This window comes from Ursus maritimus, unplaced genomic scaffold (assembly GCF_017311325.1).
Source record: "Ursus maritimus isolate PB19 unplaced genomic scaffold, ASM1731132v1 scaffold_4, whole genome shotgun sequence".
Lineage (NCBI taxonomy): Eukaryota > Metazoa > Chordata > Mammalia > Carnivora > Ursidae > Ursus > Ursus maritimus.
The window spans coordinates 62760339-62778211 of record NW_024426552.1 but is presented as its reverse complement, the minus strand read 5'-3'; the positions used below and the strand labels follow the sequence as shown (position 1 = coordinate 62778211).

Here is a 17873-nt window from a genome sequence, read left to right as displayed (position 1 = left end):
GGGGGGGGGGCTTCTCCTTCTTGTCATTCTGATGAGGAGAGGTTGCGGGGTTGTCCAGAGCCCAAATTATTGACTGGGTCCCAGGCCGTGCCCCTTGTTTTATAGGGATCTTGGGGATGTGGGCTTCTTCTTTAAAGATTTTATTTATTTATCTGAGAGAGACAGACAGTCAGCAAGAACGGGAACAGAAGCAGGGGAGTGGGAGAGGAAGAAGCAGGCTCCCAGCAGAGGAGCCCGATGAGGGACTCCTTTCCGGAATGCCGGGATCATGCGCTAAGCAGAAGACAGGCGCTCAATGACTGCGCCACCCAGGTGCCCCGGGTTGTGGGCTTCTTGATTTTTCAGCCTGCCTTCTGTGTTCTGGGGGAGGGGCCTGCCGCGCCGATACTCAGGCAACCCTGTTTGGGTAGAGTCTCTGTGTCCCCTGCGAGGGGGGATGGGAAGGGCACGCTGTGGGCCGGTGTTTCCAGGCTTTAGTTCTCTGGCGGCTTTCCCTGGCGGTTTTCTGTGGCTGAGATGAGAGTCAGAGCAGCAGTGGCCGAATCTCAGCCTCTGTCTCAGAACAGAGGGATCGCGGACCGTTCTCCACTGATGTTCTGGCCACTTTAACTCTGTTACTGTTGGTGATGCTCAGCCCTGCAGCGTCCCGGGATGTGTGCCCCACACCCGGCGTCCCAGCCCTCACTTCCAGGGCCAGCGCGTCTCTGTCCTTTGTGTTTCTAACACCACCAGTCGCCAGCTGCCAGCTGCCCCCGTGCTCTGAAGCTCCGGCCCTCAGTCTGGTCGCTCGCGTTCCCCAGCTCACGGTCTCAGTCTGCTCTCTCGCAGGTGCCGTTGGCGAGTCCACCCGCTCCCCCGTGCAGGTGGCTACCGCTTCCTGGCGCCCGCAATCTGTGCACGGTTTCACGGCTCCCTGCTTCGAACCTCAATACTCAGCGCTGGAGATGTTCATTTGTAGAGATCCAGATGCATCTTCCTGCATCTCAGGCTGATTCCGTGGATATTCAGGCTGGTCTGGTACCTATCCAGCTCGACTCAGGGGACCGGCTGAAAAAGGGGTCCCCTACTCCTCTGCCATCTTAACTCCCCTCCATTGTTAGCATAATTTTGTAGGAAACTGAGTCTGAAAGAAGTTAAGTAACTTGCTTGTGGTCACAGAACTTGTACTATCAGAGTTTGGCCTTACATACTTTGTGCGACTAATGCTAACCTTGCCTTTTAATTGCACTGTCTACTACTCTGTGTTCTTGTTTCTCATTTCTCATGATGTTTTAGAACATTGCTTTATCAGTTATCCCTTTTCTTTCCTTTCTTATCACTTTATTCCATCCTTTTATTCCATCCTTATCCATTCAGCCTACAAATAAATTTGGGTCTCTTTTAGCCATTTAAAAAATAAAATGAAAAACACACCAACAATTCTCTACAGTCTCTCTTCGATTTTGCCTCTCCTCAAGTTACCAGCTCTGGGCTTTCTTTTTACTTTCACCATGAGGGATTTTGTAAGAACAAACTAAATTAGCTGCCTCGTATTCCTCACCTGTCATCTGCACACTCTTGATCTCATTATAGGTTGGTTGCTACTGACACCATGGTCTGAAACTACTCTTTCCAGGACCATCACTGAACCATGATATACCAGATCTAACAACCTTTTCAGTCCTTATCTCCTGCCAGTGAAACACTTCGCTGTTCCACATCTCGTCATTATTGAAATTTCCTTGCTAAAAAGCAAGGCATTAAAAAGTGCCTCTTAGTTCTCTTTCTTAGTCTTTACAAAGTTGTCCCCTAATGTAATCTCCTTAAGTTTGTGTTTTCCAGGATTCCACACTCAGTCTTTTCTCACTCTCTTACTGTACACATTCTTCTGAGGTGAGTGAGGCTGTTCTCATCGTTTTAGCTATTGTCTAAATCTCTAGACATAACTCCATTCTTCTTTTCTTTGTTCTGACTTGACCTGTGTTTCTAGCTACCTGTGGAGCATAGCCACCTAAAATGTTCTGAGATCCGAGATCCACTAAGTAAAAGTTAAAACTTTTTCCTTCACACCTTTTTTCCTTTTTATGCTTTCCTTGTTTCCTTACCTGCCCAGTCGCCCAAGTTTAGAGACTGTTTAATTAATCCAATTTTTTTGTTTCTCAGGTTCTCTATTATTCTGATGTTTAGGTAACCAATATACCTGCCCCTCCCAACCTCCCTTTTCTTTCAGTCCTTACTGCCTAAGCCCTAGTTTAGGTCTTGGGTACTTGCAGGAGGTTTCTGGAAGCTCACACTGTTTTCACTGTCACCTTCCGTCTTACCCCCTCTCCATACTCACTTTTCATAGTGCTGTTTGAGTTAAAGCAGACCTGTAAAACTGCCATCCTAATTCTTAAATAATATTCATTGCTTTTGAGCTTAATTTATTCAGCAAATATTTATTGAGTGCCTACTGTGTGCTAGGCAGTATTCTAGGTGGAGAAGAATGGTGAACAAAACAGACAAAAATCTTACCTCTCATTGAGCTTAGTCTAGTTGGGGGGAAGCAGCATTTTCTATGTGGTTAGAAAATGATAAGTATCATGGGGAAAAATTAAGTAGGGAGGGCAGGTAGGAGTGTGGGGTGGAGAAATTGGGGAAAGCCCAATTAGGGAAAGCCATCTAAAGCAGTAACATTTTAGCAAAGATTTGAAGGAGTTGAGGCAAGTGAGCAGTGTGTATATCTGAAGGGGGAGAACATTCCAGGCTGAAGGAGTGATCAGTATAGAGGCCTTGAATGGGAAAGCCTGCCAAATGTTTTCAAGAAACAGCAGGAAGCTATTGTCAGTAGAGATGAGCAAGCAACGGGGCAGCAGTAGAGTAGAGGACAGAGAAATAAGGAAGTGTGTGTGGAAGACCTTGTAGACGACTTATAAGAATAAATCTTGATGAGGTGGAGTGGAAGAGCTGGCATCTAACTTCTGTTTTGTTGATATGGACCAAAGGGGTAAAGGTAGAAGCAGAAAGACCTTTTAAGAGGACATTGCAATAATCCAGGTGAGCAGTGATGGTGTTTCAGACTAGGGTTGTAGCAGTGACGATGGTAAGGAATGGTTGGATCCTGAGTAAATTTTAAAGGTAGAACCATTAATACTTTTTTTGGTGTATGTATATGTGTGAGAGAAAGAGGAGGTTGGGAATTATGATTCTAAGGTTTTTGGCCTGAGCAATGTCAAGTACACAATTTGACATACTAGTCTGGAGTTAAAGTCAGAAAGGTCCAGCGTATATATGAATTTGGGAGTCATCAATGTAGAGTATTATCGAAACCACCTGACTGGATGAGATCATCACAGGAGTGAGCTTACATAAAGAACAGAAATCTGACTGAGCCCTGGGATCCTCCATTCCTTAAGAGAGAAAGGGTAATAGAATGAGCCAGAAATGGAGAGCAAGAAGAGTGGTCTTTGAGGTAGGATGAAAACCAGAAGAATATAGTGTTTTAGAACCCAAGTAAAGCAAGTATTCGAAAGAAGGGAACATGATCCAACTATGTTAAACAGTAGTGCTCAGTCAAGTAAAAAGGAGAGATAAGATGATGACTGAAAATTGACATTGGATTCAGCAACAAGGAGATTACTGATCTTAAGGAACAATTCTGGTGGAGCAGTGGTGCTGAAGTCTTATTTGGAATAAGTTTCAGAGAGAATTAGAAGAGACTGGTATTGGGGAATGTCCATTTAGACACCTTTTTGGAGGAATTTTACTGTTAAAGGAGAGCAGAAAATATGGTGGTAGTTAGTGCAGTTAGAGTTTTCTTTTTAACGATGGGAGAAATAACAGTGAGTTTGTGTGCAGATTGTAATGCTTCCACAGAGAGAGAATAATTAATGAAGAGAGATAGGAAAATAACTGAAGTGTTGGTTGTGATTAGGAAAAGCAGAATAGTATCATTGTTTTTTACATGTAGCAGGGTTTACCTTAAAAAGGAGCTTAGTCACTTTATCCCTAGTTAGAGAAGGGAAGGAGGAGCATATGGGGTTAGATGCTGTAGATAGGCACATGTAGTGGTACAAGCAAGGTCATCAGCTGAGGGTGAGGATGGGAAAACAGGTATTGGAGGCAAAGTAAAAGAAGAAATGAAGTACTTGGGGAAAGTGAATAGAGTAGGCAAATATATGATTGTTGGGCCAATTGAATTTCTTGATGATGAATTTACTGTGAAACCAAGCAGCACAGTTTTTGTAGCCGTGTTCAGCAGTTTGGATACAGACATGGAATAAATAGGCAGCTGGATTTAACCAGGGTTGTGGTTTATCAAACAGGTATGATATAAGAGAAGGATATATGCTAGAGCAGACTTGGCACACTTTTTCATAAAGGGCCAGATAGTAAATATTTTTGGTTTTGCAGGCTATGGTCTCAGTTGTAACTACTTGGCTCTTCCCCAAAACAGCCATAGACAATACTTAGATGAATGAGCATTGTTATGTTCCTATAAAACTTTTTTATAAAAACAGGCAGCAGGCCTTTGTTGTTGTTTACTGACCACGTGTTAGAGAATCAGGGTAATGGTAGACCTTGTAACTTAAGCTGGATATGGAGAGAAGAGAGGAGAATGTGGAAGAGAGAGGGATAATGAAAAGGTAGTAGAGTCAATGGCATGCCATCTCACTAAACTGTTTCCTGAGCTCTGCTGTTTTCATTGACCCCGCATCTTGAATGTAGTTTTTCTATGCCTTAAATGCTCCTTTCATACTCAATTTAGATGTCGTCTCTTTTATACCTCCACCTTTACTTCCTCTGCAGTGGCTACTGACATATAGAAAATGCTCAATAAATGCTGAAAATTGAAATTCTTCACTTCATTTTGGTAGGTAACATGATTTCAAATTGAGAAGACTGTGAAAGTTTGTTTACCTACAGATTTTTCCCCTTCAGTAGCCAATTCTAGACTTGAAGTGATTCTCAACTTTGTTTTCTGCCTCAGTTTACCTATATTGTTCACATGAACAGAGTAAAAGTAGCGCTCTATTCCTCTTTCCAACTTGGTATTTAGTTGGAATTCCCTTCTTTCTATCTACTGATCTTGGATTGGTGTCTTTAGGCTGCTGAGAAAGGATGTTTAAACATATGACCTGCAATAAACTTGTGAGTATGGTAACTCGCTGCCTTATTATTCTTTTTCTTTCAATTACTTGTAGAAGACAAGTGGTTATTCTACTAATTATAGACTATCAGATAACCAGAGCATCTTTTTTGTAGAGGTTAGAGAAATTTTGAAGAACATCTAGTCCAATCATATTCTAGTTGAAGGAACTGAAGCCTGGAAAGATTAAGTGTCTTGCATACATTAGTTAGTGGAAGAGCAAGGGCTGGAAATCTTTGCTCCCAATTTAGTATTCACTCTACTATTATGACAGCTTTCCTGATAGGATATGAGGGTACTGATTCTCAAACTAGAAAATAGGAAATTTTGTGACCGGTGAGATCCTCTAAAATCTAATTACCAAAATAATAGCTTAAATATAATTGGGAATCTTAGCAAATTGAAATGGCTGGTTTTTTCCATGAAATTATTAGTAAAAAGGTACAGTAGACTTGTTTTTACTATTATGATTATATTCTGAATTAATTTTGTATAATTAAAATTGAATGCATGAATCTTAAAAATGTGAATAAGTGAAACTAAATGTATAGAGATTTTACTCTGGATATTTAAAAGACTAGTTTCTGATTTTGTTTTTCTGTTTGTTTTTAATAAACTCTTTCAGAAAGATGAGGTCTATCTTAATCTGGTGCTGGACTATGTTCCGGAAACAGTATACAGAGTTGCCAGACACTATAGTCGAGCCAAACAGACGCTCCCTGTGATCTATGTCAAGGTATGTAAAAGTGGAGCAATTTCCCATTTTAAAAAGTACGTAATATGAGCCAAGGAATGTGCTGAATGTGTTTTAACTGTATTATTGCATATAATGCCAGGGAGCGAGGGGAGCTGCAAAGTTGGTATTGCTAGAGCTTCATTAAATTCTTGTATAATTTTAAAGTATGAAACCTTTACCTTTTAAACTTTCATGACTCTCATATTAAAGATATTTTGTCATGTTCTGAAAAGTGAATTTTTTCACAGACATTTGTGGATTTTAATTTTGCTGGCCGTGACACCTTTTTATTTAATTTCTAATACCCTTATTATGGCATAGACTGAAAAAGGAGCAGGCATTATCATATAAAATTATAAAATATATATATGATCAGATTAAACATTATATTGCCATTTATAGATATACCGTAACTGTAGCTAAAGTTTAAACTTTCTATAATTTTAAATATGTACAGACTTTATGAAGTTGTTACTTAATTTTTAGTACCTAATGTCATCTGTGAAAGAACTCATAAGAAAGTGGCTAGGAATTTATCCAGCATAATTCTGATTAAAGTTGTGATCCCTGATTAGAAACATTGTTGTCATTTTTATTGTTATTAGATTGTTCAGATCTTTAAAAAGAATTTTATTGAAGTATGGTTGACACACAGATTACTATTTTTTAACTATGACATTGTGAAAATGAGGTGTTAAGTTTCAAAGTCTACCTTAATCTAAATATAATTTTTGCATTTTATGCTTTATGGAAATGACTCTAGAAAATAAAATGGCATTGACTAAATGTTCTCAGATTGAGTATTAAATTTTACTTAATAGTTAAAATTTTTAACTTTATAGTAATAAAATGGGTACCAAAGCAGAAATTTGGTAGCTAGATAATTATGACAAGGAGTCAGGATTCCCATTGAATTCAGTGCTAGGAATTTAAAAATCTGATTCCAGTATAATTTTATTTGGACTTATCAGACTTGGTTGAGGTTGGTGGTTAAATTGATCATAGTAGGAACTAAAAGACATAGTTTTTGTACTACATATTTACTTTAGTACTTTATTTTGGTTTTAAGATAGCAGGGTCCTATTCAAGGGTAAACTGCACAATAGAATATCCCTTTGAAGTCCCTAAATCTCTTAAAGTAATCTTTGAACTTCGCAGTTTAGAATGGTGATGGATTTATGAAGCAGAAGAAACCCTAGATTTAGTTCCTGAAGACCTAGTTTCGAGACCCAACTTTGCCACTAAGTTAAGTGCTTTGGGGGAGTTACTGATCTATTTTCTACTTAGCTCCCATGTTGATAAAATTGTACTTGTTTCTTTCCTGCTCACAATATAGCACTGTTGTTCTATAAGGTGAAATTAACATAGGAGAAAACATTTTTGGGACTGTAAAATAAAAGTAATAGATCTTAACACTAGATTAAAAAACGACATGTTGTGGACATTTAATAAGAGGTTCACAGTGGCTAGACCAGTTTTTTGTTTCAACTCTAATTCAGCAAACAAATGCTGATTGCAGAATAATGTGAAGCTTAATAAAATATTTTATTCCTCTTCTAATAAGGAGAAAAAAAGATTACGCAAATAACTGTAAAGCAAGAAAAAAATATAGTGTTATCAAAGTGGTTAGATAGGTCATATTCTTTTGAATTGGCAAAATTCCCAAGAGAGGGTTGTTAGTACTATCTCTGTTGAATCTACCCTTCAAGTTTACTTACCTCCTAGCAGATCTGTATTGCTCCATAGCTGAGCCAGTTTTCCCACCACTTAACATAAAATGTGTCAAATGATTTTCTTTTCCTATATCTGTCTACAAAAATTTTAGTTGTTTCAGGATCTTTTCTTTGGTCACTCTAAACATTTGTTTTTACTATTAAAGATTTCACATAGAGGGGCGCCTGGGTGGCACAGCAGTTAAGCGTCTGCCTTCGGCTCAGGGCGTGATCCCGGTGTTATGGGATTGAGCCCCACATCAGGCTCCTCTGCTATGAGCCTGCTTCTTCCTCTCCCACTCCCCCTGCTTGTGTTCCCTCTCTCGCTGGCTGTCTCTATCTCTGTCAAATAAATAAATAAAATCTTAAACAAAAAAAAAGATTTCACATAGAAATAAAAGAGAAAATGGAATAATGAACCCCCATGTACCCATTATACAGTTTGAGCAATGGTCAGTTCATGGCTACTCTTGTTTCATATATACCACCATCTACTCCCCACTTCCTTATTTTGAAGCAAATCACAGGTACTATTTTCATCCGTAACTCTTTCAGTATATATGTGTAAACGATAGGGATTTTCTTTTTAAAAGCTTAGTTTCGATACCATTGTCTTTACCTATACAAATAAATAATAAATCATTAATACCATTAAATATCTACTATTTTTATTCCTTGTGTGTGTGTGTGTGTGTGTGTGTGTGTGTGTGTGTTTAAGTTTCTTTGTTAGAATTGGGATCTAAGTAAGGTCCATGTATTATAATTGGCTGATGGATGTCTAATGTTTCTTTTAATTTATAGACCACTCTCTCTTAAACTCCAGTATTAAAGAAACTGGGTCAGTTGATGTGTAGTTTCTTGGTCTGAATTTTGCTGATTAGATTACTGTAGTGTTAGTATGTTGCTCTGTCTTCTGTATTTCCTGCAAATTCGTGATTAGATACATTTTTATAAAATTCAAGACTACTTCGTATGTATTGTTGAGTGCTTTCCTAAGGAAGAACATAATGTCTGTCTTTTTGTGATGCTTGTAACCATTGATCATTGCCTAAATCCATTAATTTATCAAGGGTTATAAAATATGGATATTCTAATGTTATTACTCCTTAATTTATAAGCTGGGGGACGCCTGGGTGTCCTACTTGGTTGAGCATCCAACTCTTGGTTTCGGCTTCAGGTCATTGGATCCACCCTACATTAGGCTCTGCTCTTCACGTGGAGTCTGCTTGAGATTCTTTCCCCTTTCCCTTCTTGCCCCCCGCCCTACTCGCCCTATCTCTCTCTCTCCCTCTCAAATAAATAAGCAAACAAATAAATGAATGAAATCTTTAACCAAAAAAATTTATAAGCTGATATAGTTTCCCATGTCAACTATTTGATTACCCCGAGGTGCATTTTATATAATAAATACAGGATATATATTTGATTATATCCCTTTATTTACCAAAGTTTATAATAATTAGTTGGTTCATAACTTCCTCCAGAAGTGACCAACAAGGTATTTTTTGTTGTTGTATGTTTGTTTTAAAACTTTAGTCTCAGTAATCTAATGTTTGATAGCTTCTTCACTTTCTAGCATGGTAGTATTCTAAGTTCATCTTACACATTTTTCCCCAGACTTGGAATCACTCTTTTCTTCAAGGAGGACCTTACTCTTTTAGTGAGAAATGATATTTAGGGACCACAGTCTGGATGTTAGGAGTGGTAATTGCTACAGGGTTGGTTACTCTTTCTGGGTTTTTTAGTGGACAGAGCTAGAAAATATTTTGATAATTTATCTCAAAGGTTAATATTTATTGACATTGCTCATTCAGTATTGGGGTGTTTAACAATCTTACATCTAATATTTTCTTTCTCTTACACTAAAAAATTCCATTTTTCAATGATAGTATAATTATTTGTTCTGTCCTACACTCTATGTACAATAGTCTTAGAATAATAATACTGACACTACCACCACCAAGTGAAAGTAATTTGAGATCTCTTTGCATTTCTTTTTATTCCCGTGGTATATTTTATTAGGTATGAACAGTAAAATTTCTATCCTAAAACATTGAGTATTTCTCTCTGTGATTATGCCTCATTAAGCTTTTTAAATTTTTTAATATATATTTTATATATTTGAGGGAGAAAGAGAGGGAGCACGTATGAGAGAGCACAAGTGGTGGAGAGGAAGAAGCAGGTTGCCCATTAATCAGGGAGCCCGATGTGGGACTTGATCCCAGGACGCTGGAATCATGACCTGAGCTGAAGGCAGACATGTAACCGACTGAGCTGCCCAGGCGACCCAAGCTTTGTTTATTTCATTTTACTTGTATTATAGATTGCATTCAAAAATTTTTAAATTAATGGGGTGCCTGGGTGGCACAGTCAGTTAAGAGTCTGACTCTTGATTTTGGCTCAGGTCATGATCTGAGGATTGTGAGGAGCCCCACATCAGGCTCCCTGCTGGGCATGGAGTCTGCTTAAGATTCTCTCTCTCCCACTCCCTTGGGCCCCACCCCCTCTTAAAAACATTTTTTAAATTAATTTTACTTTAAATTTTATGTCAACAGTAATATAAAATATTTACATAGTTCCAAAGTAAAATCTACAAAACGAGGAATACAGTCAAATAAGTTTAACTTTTTTTTTTTTTTTAAGATTTTATTTATTTGACAGAGATAGAGACAGCCAGCGAGAGAGGGAACACAAGCAGGGGGAGTGGGAGAGGAAGAAGCAGGCTCATAGCAGAAGAGCCTGATGTGGGGCTTGATCCCAGATCGCCGGGATCACGCCCTGAGCCGGAGGCAGACACTTAACCGCTGTGCCACCCAGGCGCCCCAAATAAGTTTGAGTTTTATACCTGTTTCTTCTACCCACCCTATTTCTTCTCTCCCCCAGAGTTAAATATTTAAATTTTTTATAGTCCTACCATTTTTAAAATAAACAAATGTATATAGTTATTCCTCTACCTCCTTTTTATGTAAATGGTTACATAATATGTACATTTTCCTCCATCATACTTTTTAAAGTTAAACATATATTCTGGAGGGGTGCCTGGGTGGCCCTGTCAGTTAAAGCGTCTGCCTTCAGTTCAGGCCACGATCCCAGGGTCCTGTGATCGAGCCCCGCGTTGGGCTCCCTGCTCAGCGGGGATCCTGTTTCTGCCTCTCCTGCTTCCTCTGCTTGTACACTCCTTTCTCTCTCTCTCTCTCTAATAAATAAATAAAATCTTTATATATATCTATATATCTATATATATCTGGAGATCACTCTTTATTAATATAGATACACAGCTATTCCATCTTTCTTTTTATAGCTGCACATTAGGGTATTATATGGCTGTATCCTAATTTATTCAGCTGGTCACCTATTAATGGTGTATTGTTTTCCCTTCAGGTGTTTTTGTTTTTGCTATTACAAATAATGTTGTAGTGAAGAGTCTTGTTTTTTCTGTGGTTTGTTTTGTTTAAAACATTCTATTTATTTTTAGAGAGAGGGAGGCATGAGCGGAGAGGAGGGGCAGAGGGAGAGGGAGAGAATCTCAAGCACACTCTGTCCTGAGTGGGGAGCCCAACGTGGGGTTCAGTCCCTGGATCCTGAGATTATGAAACCAAGTCAGATGGTCAACTGACTAAACCACCCAGCGCCCAATGTTTTCTGTGTTTTTGACAGCATATATTTGGAGGAGATCTCCATCCTGGCATCCTGTATTGTAAAAAACAAAGTAAGGTTATTGTGCGTACTGAAGTCGGCATACAAAGAAAGATCTAACACTCCTTTTTCTGCTTTGTGGGAAAAGGATGGTTCTTTTATATAATCACAGCCCTTCCAGAGTCTGAGCTGTTGGCCTGTTGTTCTTTTACGACACAAATCTGTTCTTATGTTTAAGAGTCTAAAAAAGATAAAAACATTATCTGAAATTGATAAGTTGATCTCATTCACTTATTCATTCTACCTAGTTTTATAAAAACTATTTTCTGTGAAAAATACTGGATTGGGAGATGGAAGTAAAAGCAATAAGCACATATACTCTTGCCTTCATGGACCTCACCATCTAATAAGGACTTGTTTAGCGCACATGTCATCAGAATGGCAGCTGCAATCCTTCATAATTGTTTGATGTCCACTTTTTCACTTTTTCTGGAGAAGTTGAGTATATTATATTATTGTTTCAAACCTTTCTTCAGTTTTTATAGTACAGGTCACTTTGTAGTTGATGGTGGTTAATATACAAGTTAAGACGTTTTTAGCACCTTTGCTTTTCGATGTGCATCTTTTATAACTAAGTAGGTTTCAGAATTCAAGTCTGAAACAGATGCCAGGAAAATCATCATTGTGAACTTGAATTTTTTTTTAATTGAAAAGACAGATTTAAGAACATGGTCCAAATGTACAAGAAAGCTGACTGCATTTTTGTGAATCATAAACAGAATTGTTATTTTGTTATTTGTTTTAAACAGGTTTAGTAGCAAAGAGGAAAGAACATTGGACTTGAGTTAGATTTGATAACTTTATAACTGATCAAACTATTCATTGGGCTTCAGTTACCATGCCTATAAAAATGAGGATAAATGTGCATCTCACAGAGTGATTGCAAGAATTAAATAAACAAAAGAGTAAAACAGGGTTGGTTTGACAGTACATATTAAATAAATCTTGAATTTCAAAATGTGCTAAATATCTCTTGAGTTTCTAAGAGTTTATCATTCTTATTTTTATTTAGTGATCAAGCTATTTAATGGTTACATTTTTACACTTTAATAGAATAAAAATATGAAAAAATACAGAAATCATTATTAAAGAGGTATACTTACCCAAGCCACTATAGAATATTTAGTATCTGATTTGGATAAATTGCTTAACTTCTGTGCCTCAGGTACTTTATATGTAAAATAAAAATAATAGTAGTACCTATTACATAAAGGTTAAATGAAAATACATGCACAGCACTTAGAATAGTGGCTGGCACATGATAAGTTATTTTTCTTGTTATTGTTATTGCTATCTTTAGAGTATAGAAGGCCTCTCCATTTTCCTATAAATATGCTTTTACAGAGTCAAAAACAAAATAAAGAGATATGAAATTGTATATTTCTTCTTTATCTTTTCAAAAGATTAAGTGAGAAGAATGGATACAGAGTAGATCTTTCAGATCAATGAATGTAGTAAAAAGACACCTCAACCTTATTTAAGCTCTTAAGCAATTTTGACAAAGAAAACATTTTTTTCCCCACTGATTATTGCTGACCCAGAGACATTAGTGCCCTGACATAGAGTTAGTAAAATCTCTCCTTTAGTAAATTAATGCCTCTGAACTTAATTTCTTATTGGAGCTTATTTTCTTAATGGTAGTAAATTAAACTTTTAGAACTCTCAGAGTAAGCTTTAGGACTTGGAGATAGATTCTGTGAACAATAATACTGTGATAGAATTAAGGAAGCTTTTAAAGAGTTATATGGATACCTAAATCCCTTAATTCTAACTTTGGGGACAAAATGCTGACCTTATCGAAGATCTCATTTATACATTTTACATCATGCTTCATTTTTAAAAAGACAAACTTTTCCAGCTTTAGTTCAGTATAACATTAAGGATGTACTGAAATTCAGCTGTATGTACTGAAATTCAGCTGTCTGTAGTTTTCATCCATGCCTTTTTGAAGGAAAGTAGGCCTCATATTAACTTCAAGAAACTAATAAGTCTTAGCAGTAGCTCTGAAGGTGCCTTCTATCAGCACTTCTTCTGAACTTTGACTGTCTTTGTCGTTGTTTTAACCAAGATACTGGTTACCTTGATTTGAATCATTTCAAAAATTCTTTCCGTGATATATAACTTTGAGGTAGAGGTCAGAAGGTGAGTAGTCAGAAAAATTTAAACACCAACCTTAGGATAAACAGGTTTAAGATATACTCACTTTCTTCATAGAGTCCCTGTGTTCCCCAGCTAGAGTCTTGAGTCTCTCTTCCATGCAGAGTCAGTTTCTTAGTGTATTTTTTAAATAATAGAATGGAAATAAATATTCCTTTAATTTGATGTCAGTAATCAGCAAGGATGTGTTCCTAAATGGCATTTTGAAGTCTACTTATTTCTGAAGGATAATACAGGAAGAGTGGTATAGTCACTGATGTCTTAATAGATCATTGATTATAGATTTTCTCAGTTCACATGTGAGTTTTCTCAGTCCCCTGTATCAATAAGCTCTAGGGCTGACATCTCAGAAAAATACTGTTCTAAAGATGAAATTGTCATAAAGAATGGTGAACTTAAAAAAACAGAAGACTTGGGGCGCCTGGGTGGCACAGCGGTTAGGCGTCTGCCTTTGGCTCAGGGCGTGATCCCAGCGTTGTGGGATCGAGCCCCACATCAGGCTCCTCCGCTATGAGCCTGCTTCTTCCTCTCCTACTCCCCCTGCTTGTGTTCCCTCTCTCGCTGGCTGTCTCTATCTGTGTTAAATAAATAAATAAAACCTTAAAAAAAAAAAAACATAAGACTTGGCTTCTAAACATTGTTACTTGTTAGCCACATGATCTGGAATACCTTTCTGGGTTTTCCATCTATTTTTTTTAAAAGCCTGTCTTAGGAGGCTTGCGGTAAGGTGTCAGTAAAATAAAAATTATAAAGCACATTGTGACATTTCCTTTTTTAATTTATTAAAGGATGGTGCAAATATAACATGGTTAATGCAACTTTAATTAGCTAATATATAAATGACATGAAACTCTTAAAAGGAAGATTGAGTGATGTTCTTTTCTGAAAATCTGTTACTTTATGTACTGCTTAAGGATTCTGACTTATTTGGGACAGAGTCTTCAATTTTTACTGTTTTTTTCCAGTTGTATATGTATCAGCTGTTCCGAAGTTTAGCCTATATCCATTCCTTTGGAATATGCCACCGGGATATTAAACCACAGAACCTCTTGTTGGATCCTGATACAGCTGTCTTAAAACTCTGTGACTTTGGAAGGTAAGCTAGCTTTCTTTTCTTCTCCCTTCTTTCACTCCTCCCCAGTCCCACCCCCCTCCTACTCTATATGCTCTTTTAAAACTATATGCCTTTCACAATATCAGTCTAAAAATATCGTAGTCCTTATTCAGGGAGTATGCACTAGTTACAGATTCTTGTGAGAGTAGTTTGGTAAATTCTGTCAGAATTATAAATATGTATTTTATCTAGCATTTTAATTCGTAGGAATTAATTCCTTAGAAATACTTTAAAATAGTGTATATACAGAGATTTTTATCATAACATTGTTTATAAATCTCAGTAGGAAAATGACCAGATAAATTATAGTGTGTACACATTTAATGTAATACATGCAACTGTAAAAAGAGTGAGGTTTTCTATGAATTTAAAAAGAATGTAAGTAAAATAAAAGGAATGATGTTTAAGAAATATTAAATTAAAACAAGGTCAAGACTATATAAAGTATGTTCCTTTTTGTGTTTTAAAAACATAGTATAGCCATGTGTATATAGATATATGATTATTTATTTCTGGAATGATATGTAATAAACCCATAACATTGACTGCCCCTAGGAAGGAAAACTGGGGGTATGGTGTGGTTGGGAAACTGCTTTTTCATTGATGGTACTTTGTATTGTTTGAATTTTTTATTATGTGTTTATATTCCTTTCTTAATAAGAACTAATTTTTTTAAAGGTTTTGTTTATTTTTTAGAGAGAAAGGAGGGGAGAGAGGATGCCAGGGGGTAGGGAGGGAGAGGCAGAGGGACAGAATCTCAAGCAGATTCTGATCTGAGCCGGGGGGCCCAAGGCGGGACTTAATCTCACGACCTCGAGACCATGACCTGAGCTAGAACCAAGAGTCTGCTGCTCAACCTGCTGAGCCACGCAGGCGCCCCAGAACTAATTTTTAAAAAAATATTAGCATTCGTTACTGCATTCTTTTCACTTCAATGTTAACCTTAGTAGCAGTGTTTTCTTCCTTTTTCCTCTGTAATTGAGTCTTTTATTCTCCTTTTCCGCAAAGTCCAGTGCACTTTGTTTTCTTAAACTAATTCCTTGGTAATATTATTTTGTGTGATAAGACTTCATCCTCTTTATCTTCACAGTATTCAGCATCTTGTGCTTCTTTGATCTATCCTTTCAACATGAAACCAAGCTTATATCCTCATGTAACTCAGTTAACCTTCTTCCACCTAGGTTAGTCTCTCTCTTCTGAGTCCCTAATACATTGCCATATAACTTGGATTCTCTCCAATTTTTTTCATCCTCCCAAATCCTTTTCAGTTCAGCTCTTTATAGATATTGACTCACATCTCCTAATATCTCTATTTCCACCTCTTTGTAATACTTTTGTATCAACCCACAGTTTAAATTTTAGGTTTAATGTAAGATATATTTTCCATAGGCTGTCTCTTGAGTGTGTCAGAGAAACAGGCACATGTGCTCTGTCAGAGTCAATTCTTAGTCTCATGATGGTGTGCTCCTTCAGACCATCCCCTTTTTACAGTTAACTGATCTTAGACACCTGTTGTAGGATTCAGCTCATTTTGCAGGCTATAACTCTTCCTTCAACTATAAGAAAAGCTGAAGGATATTAAATCAAAACCCTTACCTGATGCATGAAACAAAGTGGACATACTGCTGAAATCAGATGAGTTCTATTATTACGGGGGTTCCCCACTGACAGTGACTGACTAGTATGAACTGTAAAAAGACTGTGAGACATCAAGTTTAGTGGAGTTTCTGTTCTCACCATAGTGTCAAAACACTGCTGCTATGGACCATTTTATTGGGACATAGGAATTGCTTTTTTCTAATATATTTAGAACAGGGATTTCAGTTCTATGATAACAGGTCATTTTTAATAGCTCCAATAAATAACAAAGTTGCCTTTGTTTGTTTGTTTGTTTGTTTGTTTTTAACAGTTGGTTTGGGCAAGTAGGGTTTTAGATACACTTTAGATTCCTAGTGCCAGTTTGGTGGTGACTTGAACAAAACAGTATTACTCTCTTCTAGTGATTTTTTTTACTGGATGAAACAAGGGCTAGAAGTAGCTAAAGGGCTAGCTTGGCTTTCTCAGAACTATCTGTGGTCATTATATTGGATGCTGTCATCTTTCAGAGGGTGGGATGTACGTACCTTCCAAACTCATCTGAAGAGAAGAAAAGTAGCTTCATCAAGTATTGAGGAAATCTACAGGATGTGGAGTTTCCAATATTACCTTCTTTATCTTAGACTGAATTTTCTGACTATATATTTGGCATCTGTCTTGGTAATACAGAAAACCCTTTATAAAGTAGAAAGGCTTAATCACTTAAGCTGAAAAGGTATCTTAATATTCATGCAACCTAAAAACAAGGATTGATATTTATTAATTTATAAAATTGGTGCTGTGTGTCAGTACTTGGGGAGAATGTTTAAAAATAAACTGCCTCCCCCGTTCAAAACTTGTAGTGAAGGAAGAAAGAACAGGTTAAGGTGAGGGTTATCATTGACCAGAAATAAATGGAAGAAAAGAAAGCCCAAACTTTGAAACCTTTGTGACTACTTTCATTTGTCTGTACTCTGATTTCCTGTACCTTTACCTCAAAATTTTCCCCTTCCTTGTTACTTATGTTCTTACTATTTTGATTTTGTTGTTTGTGTTTATTGCCTGTATTTATCTTTGCTGTCCTCATATACCAAAGTAGTTAGCTTTTACAGGAGTTTATTTCAGTGTATCTTTAAATTATCTTGAGAGACATCTTAAAAGAAACTGATCTTAATTTACTTTAATGTTTAAAATACATGCCACAACGTATTTTGAAGAAAAGTTAGATTAGAGAACATGTAACTAAATTTACAACAGCAGAGTTAGAATTCAGAGGCTGTGAGTCATCTCTGACCTACGGGGAGGAGATTGTATACTGGGTAAGCCTTGGGATGTTTACTCTGGTGCAGAAGTCAAATTATAAGAGAGTGATTAATTTCTGTTAAAAACAAAAATCGGGTAAGAAGTATTCATTCTTATAATCCTTTACTGTGCTTTTTGGTGGGTGGAGGTACTTGTTACTTTTCCTGCCCTTCCTTCATATTTTAGAGGTAGTATTCAAGGAACAAAGGATAACAAGAAATTCAGCATTTGTCCTGTCCTTTTATGACTTTCTATCTCTTTTTCCTTAGGTGACAGTTGACAAATGCATTCTTTAAAAGCTACCGTTTTGGGTTTTTTTAAATTACTTTTATGTTTAAATTTTAAGATTCTTTTGTCAGGTAGTTATGGTTCATATTTTTCTGTTTTGCATGTTGTGTGATTTAATTGTGTGAATCTTAGATAAATGTTTAGTGTTGTGAATGATAGTTTAGGTTCTTTTAAGGTTTATACTTA

At 37.0% G+C, this 17873-nt stretch overlaps 1 protein-coding gene across 4 annotated transcripts in view; it reads left to right on the top strand.

Annotated features, from left to right (window-relative positions):
* Positions 1–17873, top strand: part of GSK3B (glycogen synthase kinase 3 beta) — a 197797-nt gene that overhangs the window by 110856 nt on the left and 69068 nt on the right. For all 4 annotated transcript variants that reach the window (XM_040621305.1, XM_040621306.1, XM_008708193.2 and 1 more), the window contains exons 4-5: positions 5733–5843; positions 14374–14504. In XM_040621305.1, coding sequence (XP_040477239.1) covers positions 5733–5843; positions 14374–14504 — 242 coding nt within the window. The remainder of the gene's footprint in view (positions 1–5732; positions 5844–14373; positions 14505–17873) is intronic.